The 15,867-nt window shown below is 35.9% G+C and overlaps 5 protein-coding genes across 11 annotated transcripts in view; 3 read left to right on the forward strand and 2 right to left on the reverse strand.

Annotated features, from left to right (window-relative positions):
- The first annotated feature begins 1,116 nt into the window (after positions 1 to 1,116).
- Positions 1,117 to 5,344, forward strand: LOC132695872 (carboxylesterase 5A-like). Its single transcript, XM_060660434.1, has 9 exons — positions 1,117 to 1,332; positions 2,092 to 2,316; positions 2,367 to 2,700; positions 2,749 to 2,933; positions 2,987 to 3,143; positions 3,194 to 3,511; positions 4,709 to 4,847; positions 4,903 to 5,120; positions 5,178 to 5,344. The coding sequence occupies exons 1-9, from the start codon at positions 1,222 to 1,224 to the stop codon at positions 5,315 to 5,317; spliced, it is 1,827 nt and encodes a 608-aa protein (XP_060516417.1). The 5' UTR covers positions 1,117 to 1,221; the 3' UTR covers positions 5,318 to 5,344.
- Positions 5,345 to 5,578: 234 nt separating this feature from the next.
- On the forward strand, positions 5,579 to 7,376 carry LOC132708702 (succinate--CoA ligase [GDP-forming] subunit beta, mitochondrial). Its single transcript, XM_060681220.1, has 5 exons — positions 5,579 to 5,857; positions 5,912 to 6,035; positions 6,093 to 6,192; positions 6,246 to 6,830; positions 6,881 to 7,376. Exons 1-5 carry the CDS (start codon positions 5,804 to 5,806, stop codon positions 7,260 to 7,262), a joined length of 1,245 nt encoding a protein of 414 aa, XP_060537203.1. The 5' UTR covers positions 5,579 to 5,803; the 3' UTR covers positions 7,263 to 7,376.
- Positions 7,377 to 7,383: 7 nt separating this feature from the next.
- LOC132708701 (polyadenylate-binding protein 4-like) lies at positions 7,384 to 10,696 on the reverse strand. The gene is made up of 4 exons (XM_060681219.1): positions 10,212 to 10,696; positions 9,284 to 9,850; positions 8,647 to 9,225; positions 7,384 to 8,595 (listed from the first exon to the last, which is right to left on the reverse strand). Exons 1-4 carry the CDS (start codon positions 10,402 to 10,404, stop codon positions 8,051 to 8,053), a joined length of 1,884 nt encoding a protein of 627 aa, XP_060537202.1. The 5' UTR covers positions 10,405 to 10,696; the 3' UTR covers positions 7,384 to 8,050.
- Positions 10,697 to 11,025: 329 nt separating this feature from the next.
- Positions 11,026 to 13,108, forward strand: LOC132708519 (uncharacterized). Of its 4 annotated transcripts, none has more exons than XM_060680855.1 (5): positions 11,026 to 11,427; positions 12,176 to 12,433; positions 12,491 to 12,733; positions 12,786 to 12,915; positions 12,973 to 13,108. In XM_060680855.1, exons 2-5 carry the CDS (start codon positions 12,352 to 12,354, stop codon positions 12,983 to 12,985), a joined length of 468 nt encoding a protein of 155 aa, XP_060536838.1. In that variant the 5' UTR covers positions 11,026 to 11,427; positions 12,176 to 12,351; the 3' UTR covers positions 12,986 to 13,108. The 4 variants fall into 4 exon arrangements, with proteins under 4 accessions (XP_060536838.1, XP_060536839.1, XP_060536840.1 ...); XM_060680856.1 differs by having other exon boundaries at positions 11,026 to 11,279; XM_060680857.1 differs by having other exon boundaries at positions 11,026 to 11,195.
- A 12-nt stretch (positions 13,109 to 13,120) lies between these two features.
- LOC132708518 (furin-like protease 1) overlaps positions 13,121 to 15,867 on the reverse strand; it is a 52,731-nt gene continuing 49,984 nt past the window's right edge. For all 4 annotated transcript variants that reach the window (XM_060680852.1, XM_060680850.1, XM_060680853.1 and 1 more), the window contains one exon: positions 13,121 to 13,700. In XM_060680852.1, the coding sequence (XP_060536835.1) occupies positions 13,258 to 13,700 (443 nt within the window). In that variant the 3' untranslated portion in view covers positions 13,121 to 13,257. The remainder of the gene's footprint in view (positions 13,701 to 15,867) is intronic.

The following is a 15,867-nucleotide window of genomic DNA, read 5'->3' on the forward strand; positions in this document are numbered from 1 at the left end:
TGTATATTAAATTCCCTTTTGTTTGACCCACCGTCTTATAAAACAAAAACTCCACGAAAAAAGTAAAACAAAAACGGTCAAATATTTATTTCAATATTTTTGGACCTCAGTTTTTATGAGCCTTGAGTTCCAATTCGAATCCTTTTTGCTAGATTATGGGGTTCCTCTTAGATACATTCGACTGGATGATTTCAGATCTCAAGTCACCTGAAAATTTTTGGAATCGCGGTGATAATACATCGTTAGAATTGGTATTTTCATGGTGACGTCACTTGCGGTTTCGCGTAGCTTAGTTGATGTTTATTTTTAGACGCCCGTAAAGGTGCATTTTCCTTACTAATTGGTAATACGAAACAATGAGTTTTGAATTTTAAAATGTTTAATTATTGCATTTTTGATCAGCTTGGACCAGTAATAAAAAAATATTTTATTAGCTCTTCCCTGATATTGGTTGCATAATCACATAAGAATTTTTCTGTCGGAAACCAGCATTCACTTATATTTTGCCTATTTAATTTAATAATTGTGACAAACAATTCGATCTGTTAAGAAAAATTTAAGTTTTTTAAATGTAAATTTCGTTTTTCAAACAAGCCAATTCTGCCATCGGCATGTTGAAAATTTCTTAAATACATTACGTGAAAAAACGCGTACTGCGGTCGAAAATGCGTTTTAAAAAACCATTTGGTTCGCTTCACCTCTATAGGAGCAGTTAATTGTCCAGTTCTGAGTAATGCGACCCAAAAAGAAATTTCATTTTATTCCAAATAAGGTTCTTCATTCGAGAGTCGCCCATACTACCATTCTAGCAGGCAATAAAGAACACATGTTGGAATACGGCAAGATTCGATGAAAAAAAAAACGTTTTGCATGAATTCAACTAATTTCGATATAGATGGAATTTTAGTGTAATAAATATATTTATTTTAGTAGTCTTACGGTGCAATTCATTAATCTAGGTGTCAAAAAACAAAATTTCCACAAGTATTATTTTTTAATCGGTTATCTGCAATACATAAGCGTGTCAAATTGATATTCATAGACCACGTTGCCAATTATGTCCGACCGGATATATAAACAAAAGATCCAGTTCCGGAAGTTTTGTGCACGTATTGCCGAACAGAATCCGAAAACTATTTTTTTTATCGTCCACATTGTCAATTGACCGTTCGTTGGCAATATGTTCTCGCGTTCTTCGTTCATCGATTTGTGCGAGGAATTATGTTTTTGGTGACACTTTTGACTTACGTAATTGTCCTTAAATGCGGTTGTTGCCAAAAATGGCAGGAACGCAAACTTAGCCTGAGGATACCGCAAGGACTTGTGGAGGGGGTAGGTAACACGCGATCATATACAGAGTGGCCACTTTCACTGTTTGAGCGTTGAGAGATACGGCATACGAAGAAAAGTTGCTTTGAATTTCAAGTCTGCCTGTAACATTTCTGCTAATGCCAACTATCTAAATTTGTGAGAGAACATTAAGATTTCTATTCTACCTCTCTCCCAGTTGTTTCATGTTAATTTTGTAAATAAAAACTGCAGACTATCAGAAAAAGGGGGTGTGCTGTGCCCTATTACCCCCTAAATTTTAAATTTTAAGAAGCGTTTAATAAAACCCTTTGAAATTATATAAAAATTTTCTATTTTATCCAATTTGTCAAAAACTAGTGTGCTAAAATATAAAGTGGAAGAAGTAGGAATAAAATATTCTATTTTAGGCATATATAATATACAGGGTGTTGCATTTCAAGAAATATGATGTATGCTTATATGTCAGAAAATTGATAGTGTTTCGTTTTATACATCATTTCGAAAAAAAAATTGGCTACTAACCCTACATTTTGTTTTTTTGGTTACCTTGATATCTCTAAAAACAAAAAAGTTACAGCCAATTAAAATGTTATCAAGATAAATTGAAGCACTGTACATTAATTAATAAGTTAATATATCGTATTGTTTTATTTTATTTATTAGGTAGTTTAATAACGGTGTAAAAACCACAACTTTTCTGTAATTTAACTGATGACGTATCGTTTCACATATGATCTTCCGTTTACGAATTTAAGTTGTTATAGATATGTTTTTTTTTAGTTGACTTTGTATACGGAATCATCAAAATTGGTAAATAGTTTCTTGGGCATACCCTATGCGGCGGCCCCTATTGGAAATAATCGATTTAAGCCCCCGCAAAAACACGCTGGCTGGAATGAAACGTTCAAAGCAATCGGCTATGGTCCGAGATGCGCCCAATTAACCAGAAAAGGAGAAGTTGTTGGTAACGAAGACTGCCTCTATTTGAATATTTGGTCCCCATCTGTAAGTATCTACGTCAGTACGGACTTTGTTATTATTGGAAAAGATTTCAGGTTTCTGGTAATTTTGCCAACATCCCGGTGTTGATGTTTTTCGAAGGTCTAGATTTTTACCGAAACACCGAATTGCCGATATCGGGCCAAGACCTAGCAGTCGAAGGGGTAGTTGTAGTTATAGCGAACTACAGACTGAATATTTTCGGGTATTTTTGTTTGGGTACCGAAGAAGCCAGAGGTAATTTGGGACTCCTTGATCAATATTTTGCTATTCTCTGGGTTAAAGACAATATTAAGCATTTCGGAGGCGATCCGGATAAAATCACCCTTTTTGGACACTCTTCCGGCGCGGTCAGCGTCGCTTTCCATTTGATATCGCCAAGAACCGCAGGTAATGTGGAAAACTCAAGAAGATTCGAGAAAATTTCGTTTCCTCTAGGTCTTTTCCAGAGGGCGATAATTTCATCCGGAAGTGCGGTATCAGCATGGCAAACTCAAAACGATCCAATAGAAGCATCAAAAGAAATACTGAGACTTTTAACGTGCAATTCTTTTGACTATTTAAGATGTTTACGATCCAAAACGACGGAACATGTTTTACGAGCGTTGCAGGAATATTCGCAAGTACGCAGGCGTTTCCTGCTGGGGCACGTTAATTTTATATATACTTTTTTTAGTTGAGCGACTTTTTGTTTCTTCCCGTGGTGGACACTTTTCTCGCAGAAAACAATCGATATTTACCGAATGAACCGGCGAAAGCTTTCAGGGAAGCAACTTTTTTTCAAGTCCCGATTTTAACGGGTATTTCGAAACCGATCACACACCCCCAACTATGTAAACGAACGTAGACGCGTTCTTTGACCTAAATATAGTTTCGCTTTTAGATGAGTGGGTGGATTTCGCCAGTCAAGGCTACCAGCAACTACAGTACTACGTGGAACGGTCAAAAATTCCAGAGATTCTCCGCCTTTACAAATTTACTAAAGGGCCGAACTACGATCAAGTGTTTGATTTGGTTAATTGGAAATACGGGTCGACTAGTCAAGACGACGTCAGGCTGCTTTTCGATCAGATTCGAAATTTAGAATTCGAGTCGAAAATTGAGGCGCCGCATTTTTTGCAGTTGTCGTATTTGAATTCTTACGTGCAACCTATTTTCGTCTACTCCATAAACGACGTAGGACCCTCTTTGAATACCACTGGTAACGGATTTTCAGGAATTAGCAGATTATTTTCTTATAGAAACTTCCACAACATCATCCTGTTAGCTTCTTCAAAGCTTAACTTAAACTGATTTGCATTTTACTCTGTACCTATTTATATTTGAGGGGGCGGAGCTAAAGGAGGTGCATGAACATTGTCTCGGCTGATTGATTCCCATATTGCTGAGTCGCGATTAAGATTGTTTGATTGCTTATAGATTTCTATTTATGCACAGGTTTTTATTTGGTGCTTGTCTGGAACATATTTTTCTTGAAACTGTCAAATATCAGGGAACAGCTATGGATTCTCCAGTATCACCAGTCATCGCAAATATATATTTATGGAAGAAGAAAACCCTCGACACTTTCCTGCTAAAACCAAAATTATGGAAACGCTACATTGATGATACTTGTGTTATTTGATCTCATGATCCGAGATTTTCTTGGCCATTTAAACTCGACACGCCCTAATACAAGTTTTACCATTGAATTAGAACCTAAAAATATTCTCCCATTCCTAGATATTATTAATTATTTTTAATAGAAAATAAGATCTAATCTGTTTACAGAAAAATATATTAAGCTTTCCACTACAAAATATATTTCACCACAATCTCCCAAGGGAAATCAATTTCAAAGCAACCCCATACTTGCCACTGTTGTCCTTCCTTACATTGAAAACGCCACTGGCCACATGTAATAATAATAATAACGTTAAAACCAGATTCACCATCAAAAATCTTTCATCTTCGATCCGTCAAAGACCAAATTCCATGCATATTTGGCATTGGAGAAACAGGACGGAAAATGTCAATTAGGCTAAAATCCTTAAGACTACGACAAATAAACTTATCAAACTAAAATTCTTGAATATAATCAATTCTTCTGCCAAAGAAAAATCCAAGAATTCGCAGAAACCTCTAAACAACCAAACAATTTTAACCACGCCTCAGGTCTTTACCTCCTCAAACGAGGGAATCAGTCATTCGAAACAATGTTCATGCCTCTCCTTTAGCTCCGCCCACTCAGTATATAAGCAGGGACAGAGTAGAATGGGAAGAAATTTCAGTTATGCTTTGAAGAAGCCAACAGCTTGATTGGCGAAACATGAACAGCGATTTAACAACAACCTACCCAGGAAGAATCCTGAAAATTTGTAAATACAACCAGCTAATCGTGCATCGTGATCATTTTTAGATCAGCTAGCTGCTTCGGATTTAATCTTACTCTTTGGACCGTCGCTTTTAAAACACACAGGAAGGAGAAGATTTAACTCGATGGAAGCCAGGTTTAGTGCCCAGTTAAAAAAGATATGGATCGACTTTATTTATGTTGGGTAAAATGAAAGTCGCATTTTTAATGGTCATTCATCGGTTTGTAATTATTTATAGAAACCCGACGCCAAATAACAACAGAATGAAACAGTGGAGGAAGTACACACCCGTGGATCAATACATAGAAAATTTTGACTTTAACTCTAGTATCGATAACAGTGGCGAAGTTAAAAGGCGAAGCCTAGCAATAGCGTTTTGGAATCAACTTTTGCCGAAAATGGCATCACATGTTCCAGCTCCTAATGTGATACCAAAAGAGTTACAAAAAAGCCCAGGTGATTTTCTTGTTTTGGTAGCGGGATGTTTTGATTGGTCCATTTTATTTTCTCTAGATCCCGGCGCTAGTCTACGACACGCACTGTTTACACTCGTCGGGTTGGTTATATCTTTGTTAATATTACTAATAGTTTGCATAGTTTTGTTGAAGAAGAAATCAATGGAACGAGATAACGAGTTTCATTTAAGTTATTAGCTGTAAATACAAACTTCTTAAAATTTCTTAGTTTGTTTTATTCTGAACTGGTGGAGAAATGTTGATGTTTATTATTAAAATGATTTTTATAATTAGTTTTAAATGAATAATTTTCGAGATGAGGTTGGGAAAGAAATTCCTTTAATAGATGCGTTATTGTTGAATTAATTCCGCATCAAATGCGAATGCGTGTTACTAATTTAGACAACACGATATACGCTTCTCGGGAATAATCACTACCTTATAAAATAGCTTTCTATTTACACATTTATTGTATTATATTCCTGCTTGAGTGTCTGCTCTTTTGGTTAACTCAATATATATATATATATATTAATCGTTGTGTTTTTTATGATTTATTATCGTAATTTACGTTTATTAACGTGACTATTATTTACGAAAAACCAAAATCGCCCTTTTGAACTCTGATAAGCAAATTAGTGCGTTTTACGTTTGGTGCGTTAGTGATTAGTGGATATTTGTAAAATGTCTGTTTGGAACACTGTCCGCAAATTGCCCTTAGCACACGACGTGTTAAAAGTAGGTAGCTTAAACACCATTTTTTGAACACTCATCTATCGCCTCGTGTCGTAGATTCCAATTAGGCATTTAAATTTGTTAGAATACCAAAGTAAACACTTGCTAAGGAAAAACAATGTTGCCATCCAGGATTTTTGTATGATAGATGAACATGGTGCTAGTGAATTGGACAAATTTAGTAAGTGCAGCTTTTAAATTTGGTTAGGTGAGAAACTAGGTTTTTTTCGGGTTGTAGATGCTGCCGAGTATGTTATTAAAGCACAGATCCTGGCGGGTGGCAGAGGAAAAGGCCATTTTGATAATGGCTTCAAAGGAGGGGTTCATATTACACAAAAGTAATTTCTAGTTATGCTTTAGCAATCAAACCAAACCGGGATATTGATTTTAGGAGAGAAGAAATTTTAGATATCGTCAAACAGATGTTGGGACACAAGCTGATAACCAAACAAACGCCCAAAGATGGAATTCCGGTAAATAAAATAATGATTGCCGAAAGTGTCAATATCAAACGCGAAACCTACGTCTGTATATTAATGGATCGCCAAAAAAATGGACCCGTGATAATAGCATCTCCTGCGGGTGGAATGGATATCGAAGCAGTTGCTGAAAAAACTCCCCACTTATTAAAAACTTTACCTATTGATATATTCGAAGGTATCACTGATCAAATGGCTCATGAACTAGCCGAGTTTCTTGAATTCAACGGGCCACTCAGGAAAAAAGCAGCCGAGGAAATTAAAAAAATGTGGAATCTTTTCGTTGCCGTGGATGCTACGCAAATAGAAATAAATCCGCTAGTAGAAACAGACGACGGAAAAGTAATATCTGTAGATGCGAAACTTAATTTCGATGATAACGCGAAATTTCGGCAAAGAGATGTTTTTTCTTTGGAAGAATACACCGAGAGTGACCCCAGAGAGGTAGAAGCTGCCAAATATAATCTTAATTATATTGGTATGACTGGGAACATAGGGTAGTTCATATAGTCATTTGTGGAATTAATATTTAATCTTCGTTTTCTAGGTGTCTAGTAAATGGTGCCGGTTTAGCTATGGCAACAATGGACATAATCAAATTATATGGCGGAGAACCCGCGAACTTTTTAGACGTAGGTGGTAGCGTTAAAGAGGAACAAGTCCGTGCTGCATTTCAAATTATCACGTCAGATCCTTCCGTGAAAGCAATACTCGTTAATGTATTTGGTGGCATAGTAAATTGCGCCACCATTGCCAATGGCATTGTGGGCGCTTTAAAAAGCACTCCTCTTAAAGTACCACTTATTGTGAGGCTAGAAGGTACTAACGCGACTGAAGCCAGAAGAATTATTAAAGATTCCAGTCTAAACATTCAAACAGCCGAGACTTTAGATGAAGCTGCCCAGAACGCTGTGAAGAGTATATCTTAATGTCGCTTTTTTTTTTAAATACACACTATACAAATAAAATGTTTTGAGGGTCTTTTTACATCAATAACGGTTCTTTTTTTGGAGTTTACTACTGCCAGGTAGGAATACAAAATAAAAAATATATAATCAATACACATTTATTAATCCCAAAGGAATTACAAAGTAATCCCCAAACCATAGAATTTTAGAAATAGAAATACTAAAAATTTAAACTGTAAAGAAGTAGGTTTATAATTTTATTAAATAAATTATCGAAAGGAGCTCATCGCAAGGGTTTTGTGGAGCTCTGTTAACAGGTAAATGCAATTTTTGCCAGAAAGGTTTTATCCACTAAATAAAAGTCTGCCCTAAACAATATTTACTTAGAAGGAGCAATTGAATACAATGGTAAGGTTAAATTGAAGAGTAAATCATCAAATATAAAAAGCCAATTAACAAATATTGCGCCGTTAATATTCCAATAGGCGAATAAACTTAAATCTACTGAAAATATAACCTAGTAAAGAAAAGATAGATGTAGACTGACTGCTTCGTTGGTATGAAAAACTGTAAGTTGACTGTAAGTAAACAAAAATTAGGAGCAATAAAATGTACAAACAACTTGCAGTAGTTGGACCTTGCAAAAAAGGGCGTCGTCTGAACAAAAGTTATCTATAAATTTCTTTTTTTAACTTTGTTGGTTGTTTCCTTTTTTTTTTCAACTTTTTGTCTTTTAAATTGTTTGCAATTTTTTTAATTTTATCATACATACGTAAAATCTGTGTATTTGACGCACAAAATGCGTTTCTTTACTCTTTCTTGATCTGGGTCGCGGCTTGTTTCGCCTGGTGGGCTTGCAGCACGGCCACGGCCTCTTCAACTTTGTTCTTGAGAGATTCGTTGTGTTCCAACATATGCAGCAATTCAGTATTGTCGATTTCCAACAACATGCCGGTGATTTTGCCGGCCAGGTCGGAATACATCCGCTGAATAAGTGGGAAAAGACGCTCTCCTAACATCTGTTTCTGTTCTTGGGGCGGTGCCGCCGCCAACATGGTAGCGGTCAGTGGTTCTTGTCCTTGAATATGCACGGCTTGCTGAACCGGCGCTGCTGGTAAGGCACCCATGGCTTGCGGTGGGTTTCTCATATTTGCAGTATATTTGAAGTTAGCGGTGCGACTTCCTCCAGCAGCGACTACACTTTGACCTGCAAGCGGTCGCCCTTGCATATTAGGGGGTTGTTGACCAGTGATGGGTCTTGGGACGTTAATGTTGCTGCGCATGGCCGCGGTCTGATTTGGCGGACGGGCTGTGGCTCTGTAGGTGTTTGGCATACCAGCGTAGGCAGTAGCACCTATAAATTAGTTTTTAATTAATCCAACACTTTCCATGTGAAAAATCTTACCTCCTTGTCCGCCTGGTCTAACGGGTGTTTGGGTAGGCCATCTTGGACTCGTTCTAATCTGCGGAAGTTGAGCTGCACCATAAAATCTTTGCGGGGCGGGTAAAGTAGGTACAAAGTAACCGCTAGACGCACCCGGCTGGATAAACTGACCCATTTGATGCATACGCATATTAGCCATTCTTTGCATGTATTGGGATGTCAAGTGGGCCTTACGATCTTCTTTTCTTTGAGCCAAAGCTACATACAACGGCTTGGATCCAACAATACGACCGTTCATCTCAGTGACGGCCTTCGTAGCCTCTTCAGGAGATGAGAAACAGACGAAACCAAATCCTTTGCTCCGGCCTTCTTCCATCATTACTTTGGCTGAAGTTATAGTTCCAAATGGTGAGAACTCCTTGCGTAGCCGCTCATCATCTATAGTGTCATCCAAGTTTTTAACATAAAGATTGACCCCTTGGTAACGGTTAAGCCTTTCCATTTTCAGCGCTTCAAACCGGCGTTTTAACTCCTGCTGCCGCTCCGCCTTCTTTTGTGCCCGGCCAACATACAGCGGTTTCCCTTCAACAATTTCCTTGCCTATGAAAATTAGTAATCAACACCACTGCAAAAATTAACTCAAAAATCGGCGACATACCATTCAGAGCTTCAACTGCGGCCTCGGCCGCCTCAGGACTCTCAAATGCGACAAATCCAAATCCTTTGGATTTCCCGTCATCTTTGCTCATTATCTTATAGCTGGTAATTTTACCAAACTTTTCAAACATCCCGCGCAATTGCTCTTCCGTTAGGTCTTCACCAAAATTTTTTACATAAACATTTGTGAACAATTTGGCTTTTTCTCCAAGTTCCTTCTCCCTTTCTTTGCGAGGAATAAAACGGCCAACGTAAACTTTCTTTCCGTTCAGTAACATTCCATTCACTTTTTCAATAGACCTATTTGCCGCTTCTTCAGTTTCAAAATGAACAAAACCATAGCCTTTGCTGGTTCCGTTCTCATCCTGAGCTACTTTACAGCTAAGAATATTTCCAAAAGCAGAGAAAGTATCATACATAGCTTTGTTGTCAATGGAACGGTCCAAATTTTTAATAAATACATTGCCCACTCCGGATTTCCTCAAAGAAGGATCACGTTGAGACCACATGATACGAATGGGTCGTCCCTTGATTAAATCAAAGTTCATAGTATCCAGCGCTCTTTCCGCTAAAATTGGATACAAAAAGTTGTGAGGCTTTTTTAAATATATTTTTTTTAATAGTAAAGAAAAATTGATCCATAAATAGGTAATGCTGATAACAATTATCTTTATTGCAACACGCTTTCAGAAATTTCACTTATCGCAACTACTGAAGTTAAAATTTCGACTTTTTTTAGCAGTTAAACGATATCTCAACCAGTAATCAATAAATGCACTTTCAAGGTTGTTCAACTAAATGCACAGTAGATAAATGAGGACTTCCCCTTCACAAATTATTTGATGTGAATATTGGTGACTCATAATTATCCATGCATATCGAGATGTTTAAACAAATTTGAAAGTACGCTGTGCCATATGGTAACTCACCGTCAGCGGGCTGTTGGAAATTTACATAGGCATAACCCAAAGACCTACGGGTTATCAAATCCCTGCAAACCCTAATAGATAAGACTGGGCCAGCTGATGAGAATTTTTCAAAAAGCATGGCTTCAGTGATATCGGAGTGCAAGTCCCCGACGTACAGAGACGCCATGGGATAATTCGGTGCTCCTTGGTTCATCGTAGATAATTAGCTTTTTACTAAGCCCAGTGGAATCTTACCGAATATTCACGACACCACAAATACACAGAGTACGCTAGCTCCCATAACATACGAAACGAAATAAAAATATCGCTTATTTTAGTTTTTCACTCTTTTTCGATTTTTTTGGGTTTTTGCGAGATATTTTTATATTTTTTTTGTATTTTTAGAGATATTATTTCACTTTTTTTAGGGTGGGTTGTGTGTCGTTGAAACACGGACACAACCGCACGCTTTCACCACTACGGTTTAACAAAATGGAGCACCGGAAAATCCTGTTCGCTCTCTTTTAAAGGAACGGGAAGTGACGTTCGATATCGTCAAAGTGGGAGAAAGTTCCCGCCATTTTTAAATTTAATCGATTCATAAGCTTCACTTCGTTATAAATTTTATTTGTAAAGCATGGTTATCAAATCAATGACTAATATTTGGTGCGTTTTAACATGTTTTAAAGATTTTATTATATTATCCTTACTAATAACGAAGTTAACATCAATCACGCCTTTTTATAGGGAAACGGTTGGCAATGTTTCCTAGTGAAACCAATAATACCAATATTAAACAACAAATAAACCAGAGGAGTTTGGTTAAATGTTGGCATTTTGGTTGGGCTCGCTTTTGTTGGGAAAATTTAAAAATAATTCATTTCATTGGCTTCCGTTCGAATAGTAATTGCTATTTGGAAATTAAAATGACGCCATTGTTTTTGTTTATAGCAGACAGACAATGAATTAATACAAATAGATGTTTATTTTCAAATTCTACAAAAGGTATTCAGTCCCCTCTCGATAATGTTATTTAATAAATAAACAGAAAAAAATTACTCGTTTATTTTGAAAGTCTTAAGGGTCAAGGTAAGCTCACACGCGACCTACATTTCATTCGATGTCGAATACGTATTTAATTTAATTAGCCTAGAGTTTAGTGAATGGGTGGTGCATAATTCTTGGAAATGGAGATACATATTTTTTACACATTTTTTCCTGTCCTACAAAATAAGAGGTAATATATTATTATTTTAAGATTTTAGTTAACTTTGCAATTTATTTAGGTATAAAAAACAAAATTAAATAATAAATATAAAAACCGAAATATACAGTGTCGCCACTAAATTAATTAATTTTTTCTTGTATTTTTTAGGTCAGTTACTTCTCTCAATTTTAATAAAATGAAACTTCATTTGGTTTTAAAAACTTTCGCGATTTCTGTGGGTGCATTTGACGATTTTTTTTGGAAATCGAGAATTTAAGATATATTTAAAAAAAGACCCTTTGTTAGGTTTTCAGTCTAGTACAACTAAGTAGTTTGATTCCTATTTCTTTAAATTAGCGTGTAGATTGGAAAAACGTGAAAAAAAGCAAGTTTGTCCGAAAAGTGAAAAAAAAAACCTTTTCGAAGGTCGTTGTTCAATATTTTCGAAAAGAACCTGTGTTATGGTATTTAAAAAAAACAATTTTGACAGGTAAAACTCGCAAATTCATAATTCATAAACAATGTTGCCATATGATGCGGCTTTAGTGGCGACGCTGTATATACCTTGAACGATTTGATAAATAAATAAAAAGACCTTCGAAAATCCCGACCAATTAGTACTCCCAAAAATATTTAAATTAACGAGCAAACAAGCTAAAAATCACCTCCCATTGAAGGATGTTTTACTAATGTGTAGAAAATTCAAATTAAAATTGTGACCGTACGCGCTGTTTCCGCCAGTAATGGGGAAATAACGTAAAATCTTGGGTTTTTCGAGGAACGCCGAGATGAACAACCTTCGGTCGCTATTTTAAAAAATCTTCAAGTTCGACGAGAATTTGCAGACCTGATTTAAGTGGGGACGTCGATATGTCAATAAATACAAAGACGCTTCGGTTATTTTTTAAAAAGTTTTGAAATTTTGTCGAATTTCGTTCAGTTCGCGTACACGAAATGAATTTGAGCATTTTTCTAAGTGTTTTACTGGTTTACCAAGTGACGTGTGCGCCCCTCGAATTAGAATCAAACGCCGACGGTAATTATTTTTTTTATTATAAAATTTATTCAATAATACCGTTGCCCACATTTTTAGAATCCGTTAGAAGAGTTCGATCGCCACATTTGAAGAAAAAACATTACGGACTTTTCGGCGGCTTTGGGGGGGATTACGGGCACGAAAGTTATGGCCCCGGCGGCGGGCACGGTGGTTTCGGTCACGGCGGCCATTATGGGACACACGGGGTTGGTTACGGGCATTATCCCGAACACCATTATAATCACGGAGGACACCAAGGTGGTGGTGCTTTTGCGCAAAGTTCTGCTTCTGCGGGTTCAGGTAATATAATTGTGGTGGATCAATGGTAACTATTATCGAGCGAGGTTTGTAGTAGGTGGATTTGGAGGCCACGGGATTTCCCAAAGTCAGGCTAATAGCCAGTCCGCTTCTTTTTCCGTTGGACCATTTTCAGCTAGTTTTTCCCAAAGCGCTGCCCAATCGCAGTCGAAAGGTGCCGGATTGTAAGTGACAGTTGTTTGAAAACTTCATTGATATAAATAATGTTTTGTTGATTTTAGCTACGATTACTGAAGAAAATTAATGATTATTATGTAAGGACTTTGTGATATTTCAGCCCATGGCAGTAGGTTATTTATTTAAATAAAACGCTTGGATTGAATTGCCATTTGTTTGTTTGTGTACGATAAAAAAACAATCCAATATTAAACAATAATTTATTATGTACAGTTTAAATTTTAAAATACAATATAAGTTGTAGGCAGCTATGCTACATGTACATTCACTAACATTGGCACGGGATTCGTAAAATAGGTTACGCACGTCTTGAGAATCACAGTTTCAATTTATTCGCTATCGCTATAAATCTTCGCCTTAATATTTTTCTTGATTTGTTTTGTTTCATCAAAGTCCGACGGAATTAGCACGTATTTGGGAGTTTTTCTCTTTAAATACGCAAAACTTAGGATAACGATAAGCAATACTAAAATTATAATACATATCAGGCCGGTGAACACGCGGTAATACCATTCGGAGAACACTTCCGATATTAAATGTTTGGGATAGCAGTGAGCGACCGATCGCGACAAGTGGTATAGAACCGCATCTGGGAAACACGCGGTACATTGATAGTCCATAGACCCGTTGCATTTTTTGCACGTGTAATGGCAGCGAGCACAGGCGAAACTTTTTAAAGAGCTGTTTTCTGCTCCACGGCTGCTGTTATAAAATCCATCGGGGCATGTTTCCAAACACGTCAGGTTGGACAGCACAAAACCCGGGTGGCATTCTGCAAATATATATAAATGGAATCTTCAGTGCATGAGAAAAAGACTAACATACCACGTGAAAAAAAAAAACGTATACACATAAACAAGCTGGAGTTATGTTAAAGTAAATGTCTTATTATACACCAACCCTTACACCAGAGAAAAGTGAAACCTTTTTTTGTATGACAATAAAACATATCGCTGCTATAGTGGGATGGCAGTTTTTATGTGAATGTATGAATCAGTTCAATAATTATATGAAGATTACATCTACTTTTACACATCAACAAGGTGGACGAGAAATGTAAACAATAAAAAAATGAAGTTATACGTGAGTGATTTGAACCAAAATCTGACAACAATTTCAACACAACCAAAAATAGAAAACATGCAAATAAGGTGAAAAGAAAACTTACCAAGGAATGTTTCCGAGTGCGCGACACTGTTCTCCAAGGGAAGTTTGTAAAGGCTATCAAAGATGTAAGATATTTTTTGCCACAATTTATTTTTGTAAAATTTACAATCTCTTGGCATACAATAATATAATATATAGTAACAAAGAAAAGTAATTAGCAAATTTGTTGAGAAACCAGCGAAAATAATAAATTACAAAAAAATTCTGAACAAAATTGCCAAGAACTTAGGCGTTTTACTTAGTAATAAGGACATGTACATCAAAAATATCGTTTTAAATAAATATATAGGTATGGCCAAAACTGTCACACTTAATCACATTCACACAACTTGAGCGATTACTTCTATGCCCTTTAAAACACAGAAACATAACATCGCATCTACCTAATCGCCCTGATCATATTGCTTGACAAATTTTAATAATATATTAATTTCAATCGTGTGTTACCTGAAAAAAATATTGCGAAAGTACATATTGTAAAATTTTGGGCAGATGGTTATGTTTCTGTTGACCGATATACAAATTAACAAATTAATTTTTGATTTTCGATTTGATTAGATACTCTAAGGTACTACAATATTGCGATGCTTTGAATCACTGACCTCCGACTTTTAAATGTCACTTAGAAACACTTACGTTGCGAGACATGGTATTGAAGGTATTAAATCCGTTGCTAAATTTGAGTTGATATAGTCAGGACTTATTGTTAGCGTTTTCTAAAACCAAAGGCACGGCTATAAAAGTTGCTGTCCGATTCATTCTAATAAATGACTAGAACCCCATATTTTCGACATTTTGTCAAAGTCGCAGCAGTGACTATGCAAAAGGCATATTAAGTAATTCAATTACGATATTAATATAACATATACCCACATCATATATTCCTTAAAATTAATGGTTAACATACGTTCAGGAACTACTTTTTAGTATTATAATATAAAATAATATGAGTCTTTTAAAATTATTATGTACAATAAACAATCACAGTAAAAATTACCTTATTAGCAGTTTAAAACTAGTCAAACCGAATTTTTTAGCTAAAAAGTACACAGGAAAAATGGTGGCAAATTTTGTGTTTAACCATTATTGGTACATAGGTAATTGCACTTATACTTATTCATATTCTATAAAGTACTGCTCTACCATGTCTTTTTTTTTATTAACCGACCCGCTGATCAAAGCTAGTGTTTTATACAACCATCAAATTTGGCACATACATATTATATTATTATCATCTTTGGAGAAATGTTCATAACGAATTAACATTGACGAAATGAAATTTGTTTTTGTTGTGAGCTAACACAAGAGGAATGTGATGCATTTGAATAAATCGCTACAGATGAACGTCGGTAAACCAGCATGAATCACCCTACTATCAACATACACGATTTGTAAATTTGTCCATTAAAATGATGGCAGTGAAGTAATAACATACTTCATTTTCGTTTTATTTTATAACACTATCCATAAAAACAACAAAGATATGGTTATTTCATCAATAATAAAAAATAAATTATCCAGCAGTTTAACAAAAATGATATAAATAACTAGTGTATATCCGGTTCAGGTACAGTATTGAAAAAACAAAATTATGTTTTATGCAAACAGCGCTATTTTCCTTAATATCGTCCATTGTATTTAAAAAAATGAATACAGGAGATGAAAATCATAGCTCATCATTAACTGAAAATTGATTGCCCAATAATCACAGAAGAAAAGCAATATGTAAAAATTGACATAGTCCACCAAACCTCAGCGACAACTAATGCACG

Source organism: Cylas formicarius, unplaced genomic scaffold (genome assembly GCF_029955315.1).
Source record: "Cylas formicarius isolate icCylForm1 unplaced genomic scaffold, icCylForm1.1 PGA_scaffold_12__32_contigs__length_19106922, whole genome shotgun sequence".
Lineage (NCBI taxonomy): Eukaryota > Metazoa > Arthropoda > Insecta > Coleoptera > Brentidae > Cylas > Cylas formicarius.

Excerpts from the sequence above, each read along its gene's own strand:
- LOC132695872 (XM_060660434.1), top strand. The coding sequence starts at position 1,222 with ATGTTTTTGGTGACACTTTTGACTTACGTAATTGTCCTTAAATGCGGT. Across the intron at positions 2,701-2,748 it reads GATATCGCCAAGAACCGCAG|GTCTTTTCCAGAGGGCGATA; the intron begins GTAATGTGGAAA and ends CGTTTCCTCTAG. Across the intron at positions 2,934-2,986 it reads CGTTGCAGGAATATTCGCAA|TTGAGCGACTTTTTGTTTCT; the intron begins GTACGCAGGCGT and ends TACTTTTTTTAG.
- LOC132708702 (XM_060681220.1), top strand. The coding sequence starts at position 5,804 with ATGTCTGTTTGGAACACTGTCCGCAAATTGCCCTTAGCACACGACGTG. Across the intron at positions 6,036-6,092 it reads TAGTGAATTGGACAAATTTA|ATGCTGCCGAGTATGTTATT; the intron begins GTAAGTGCAGCT and ends TTCGGGTTGTAG. Across the intron at positions 6,831-6,880 it reads GGTATGACTGGGAACATAGG|GTGTCTAGTAAATGGTGCCG; the intron begins GTAGTTCATATA and ends TTCGTTTTCTAG.
- LOC132708701 (XM_060681219.1), bottom strand. The coding sequence starts at position 10,404 with ATGAACCAAGGAGCACCGAATTATCCCATGGCGTCTCTGTACGTCGGG. Across the intron at positions 9,226-9,283 it reads CGCAGTTGAAGCTCTGAATG|GCAAGGAAATTGTTGAAGGG; the intron begins GTATGTCGCCGA and ends TAATTTTCATAG. Across the intron at positions 8,596-8,646 it reads TAGACCAGGCGGACAAGGAG|GTGCTACTGCCTACGCTGGT; the intron begins GTAAGATTTTTC and ends ACTAATTTATAG.
- LOC132708519 (XM_060680854.1), top strand. The coding sequence starts at position 12,352 with ATGAATTTGAGCATTTTTCTAAGTGTTTTACTGGTTTACCAAGTGACG. Across the intron at positions 12,434-12,490 it reads ATTAGAATCAAACGCCGACG|AATCCGTTAGAAGAGTTCGA; the intron begins GTAATTATTTTT and ends CCACATTTTTAG. Across the intron at positions 12,734-12,785 it reads TTCTGCTTCTGCGGGTTCAG|TAGGTGGATTTGGAGGCCAC; the intron begins GTAATATAATTG and ends CGAGGTTTGTAG.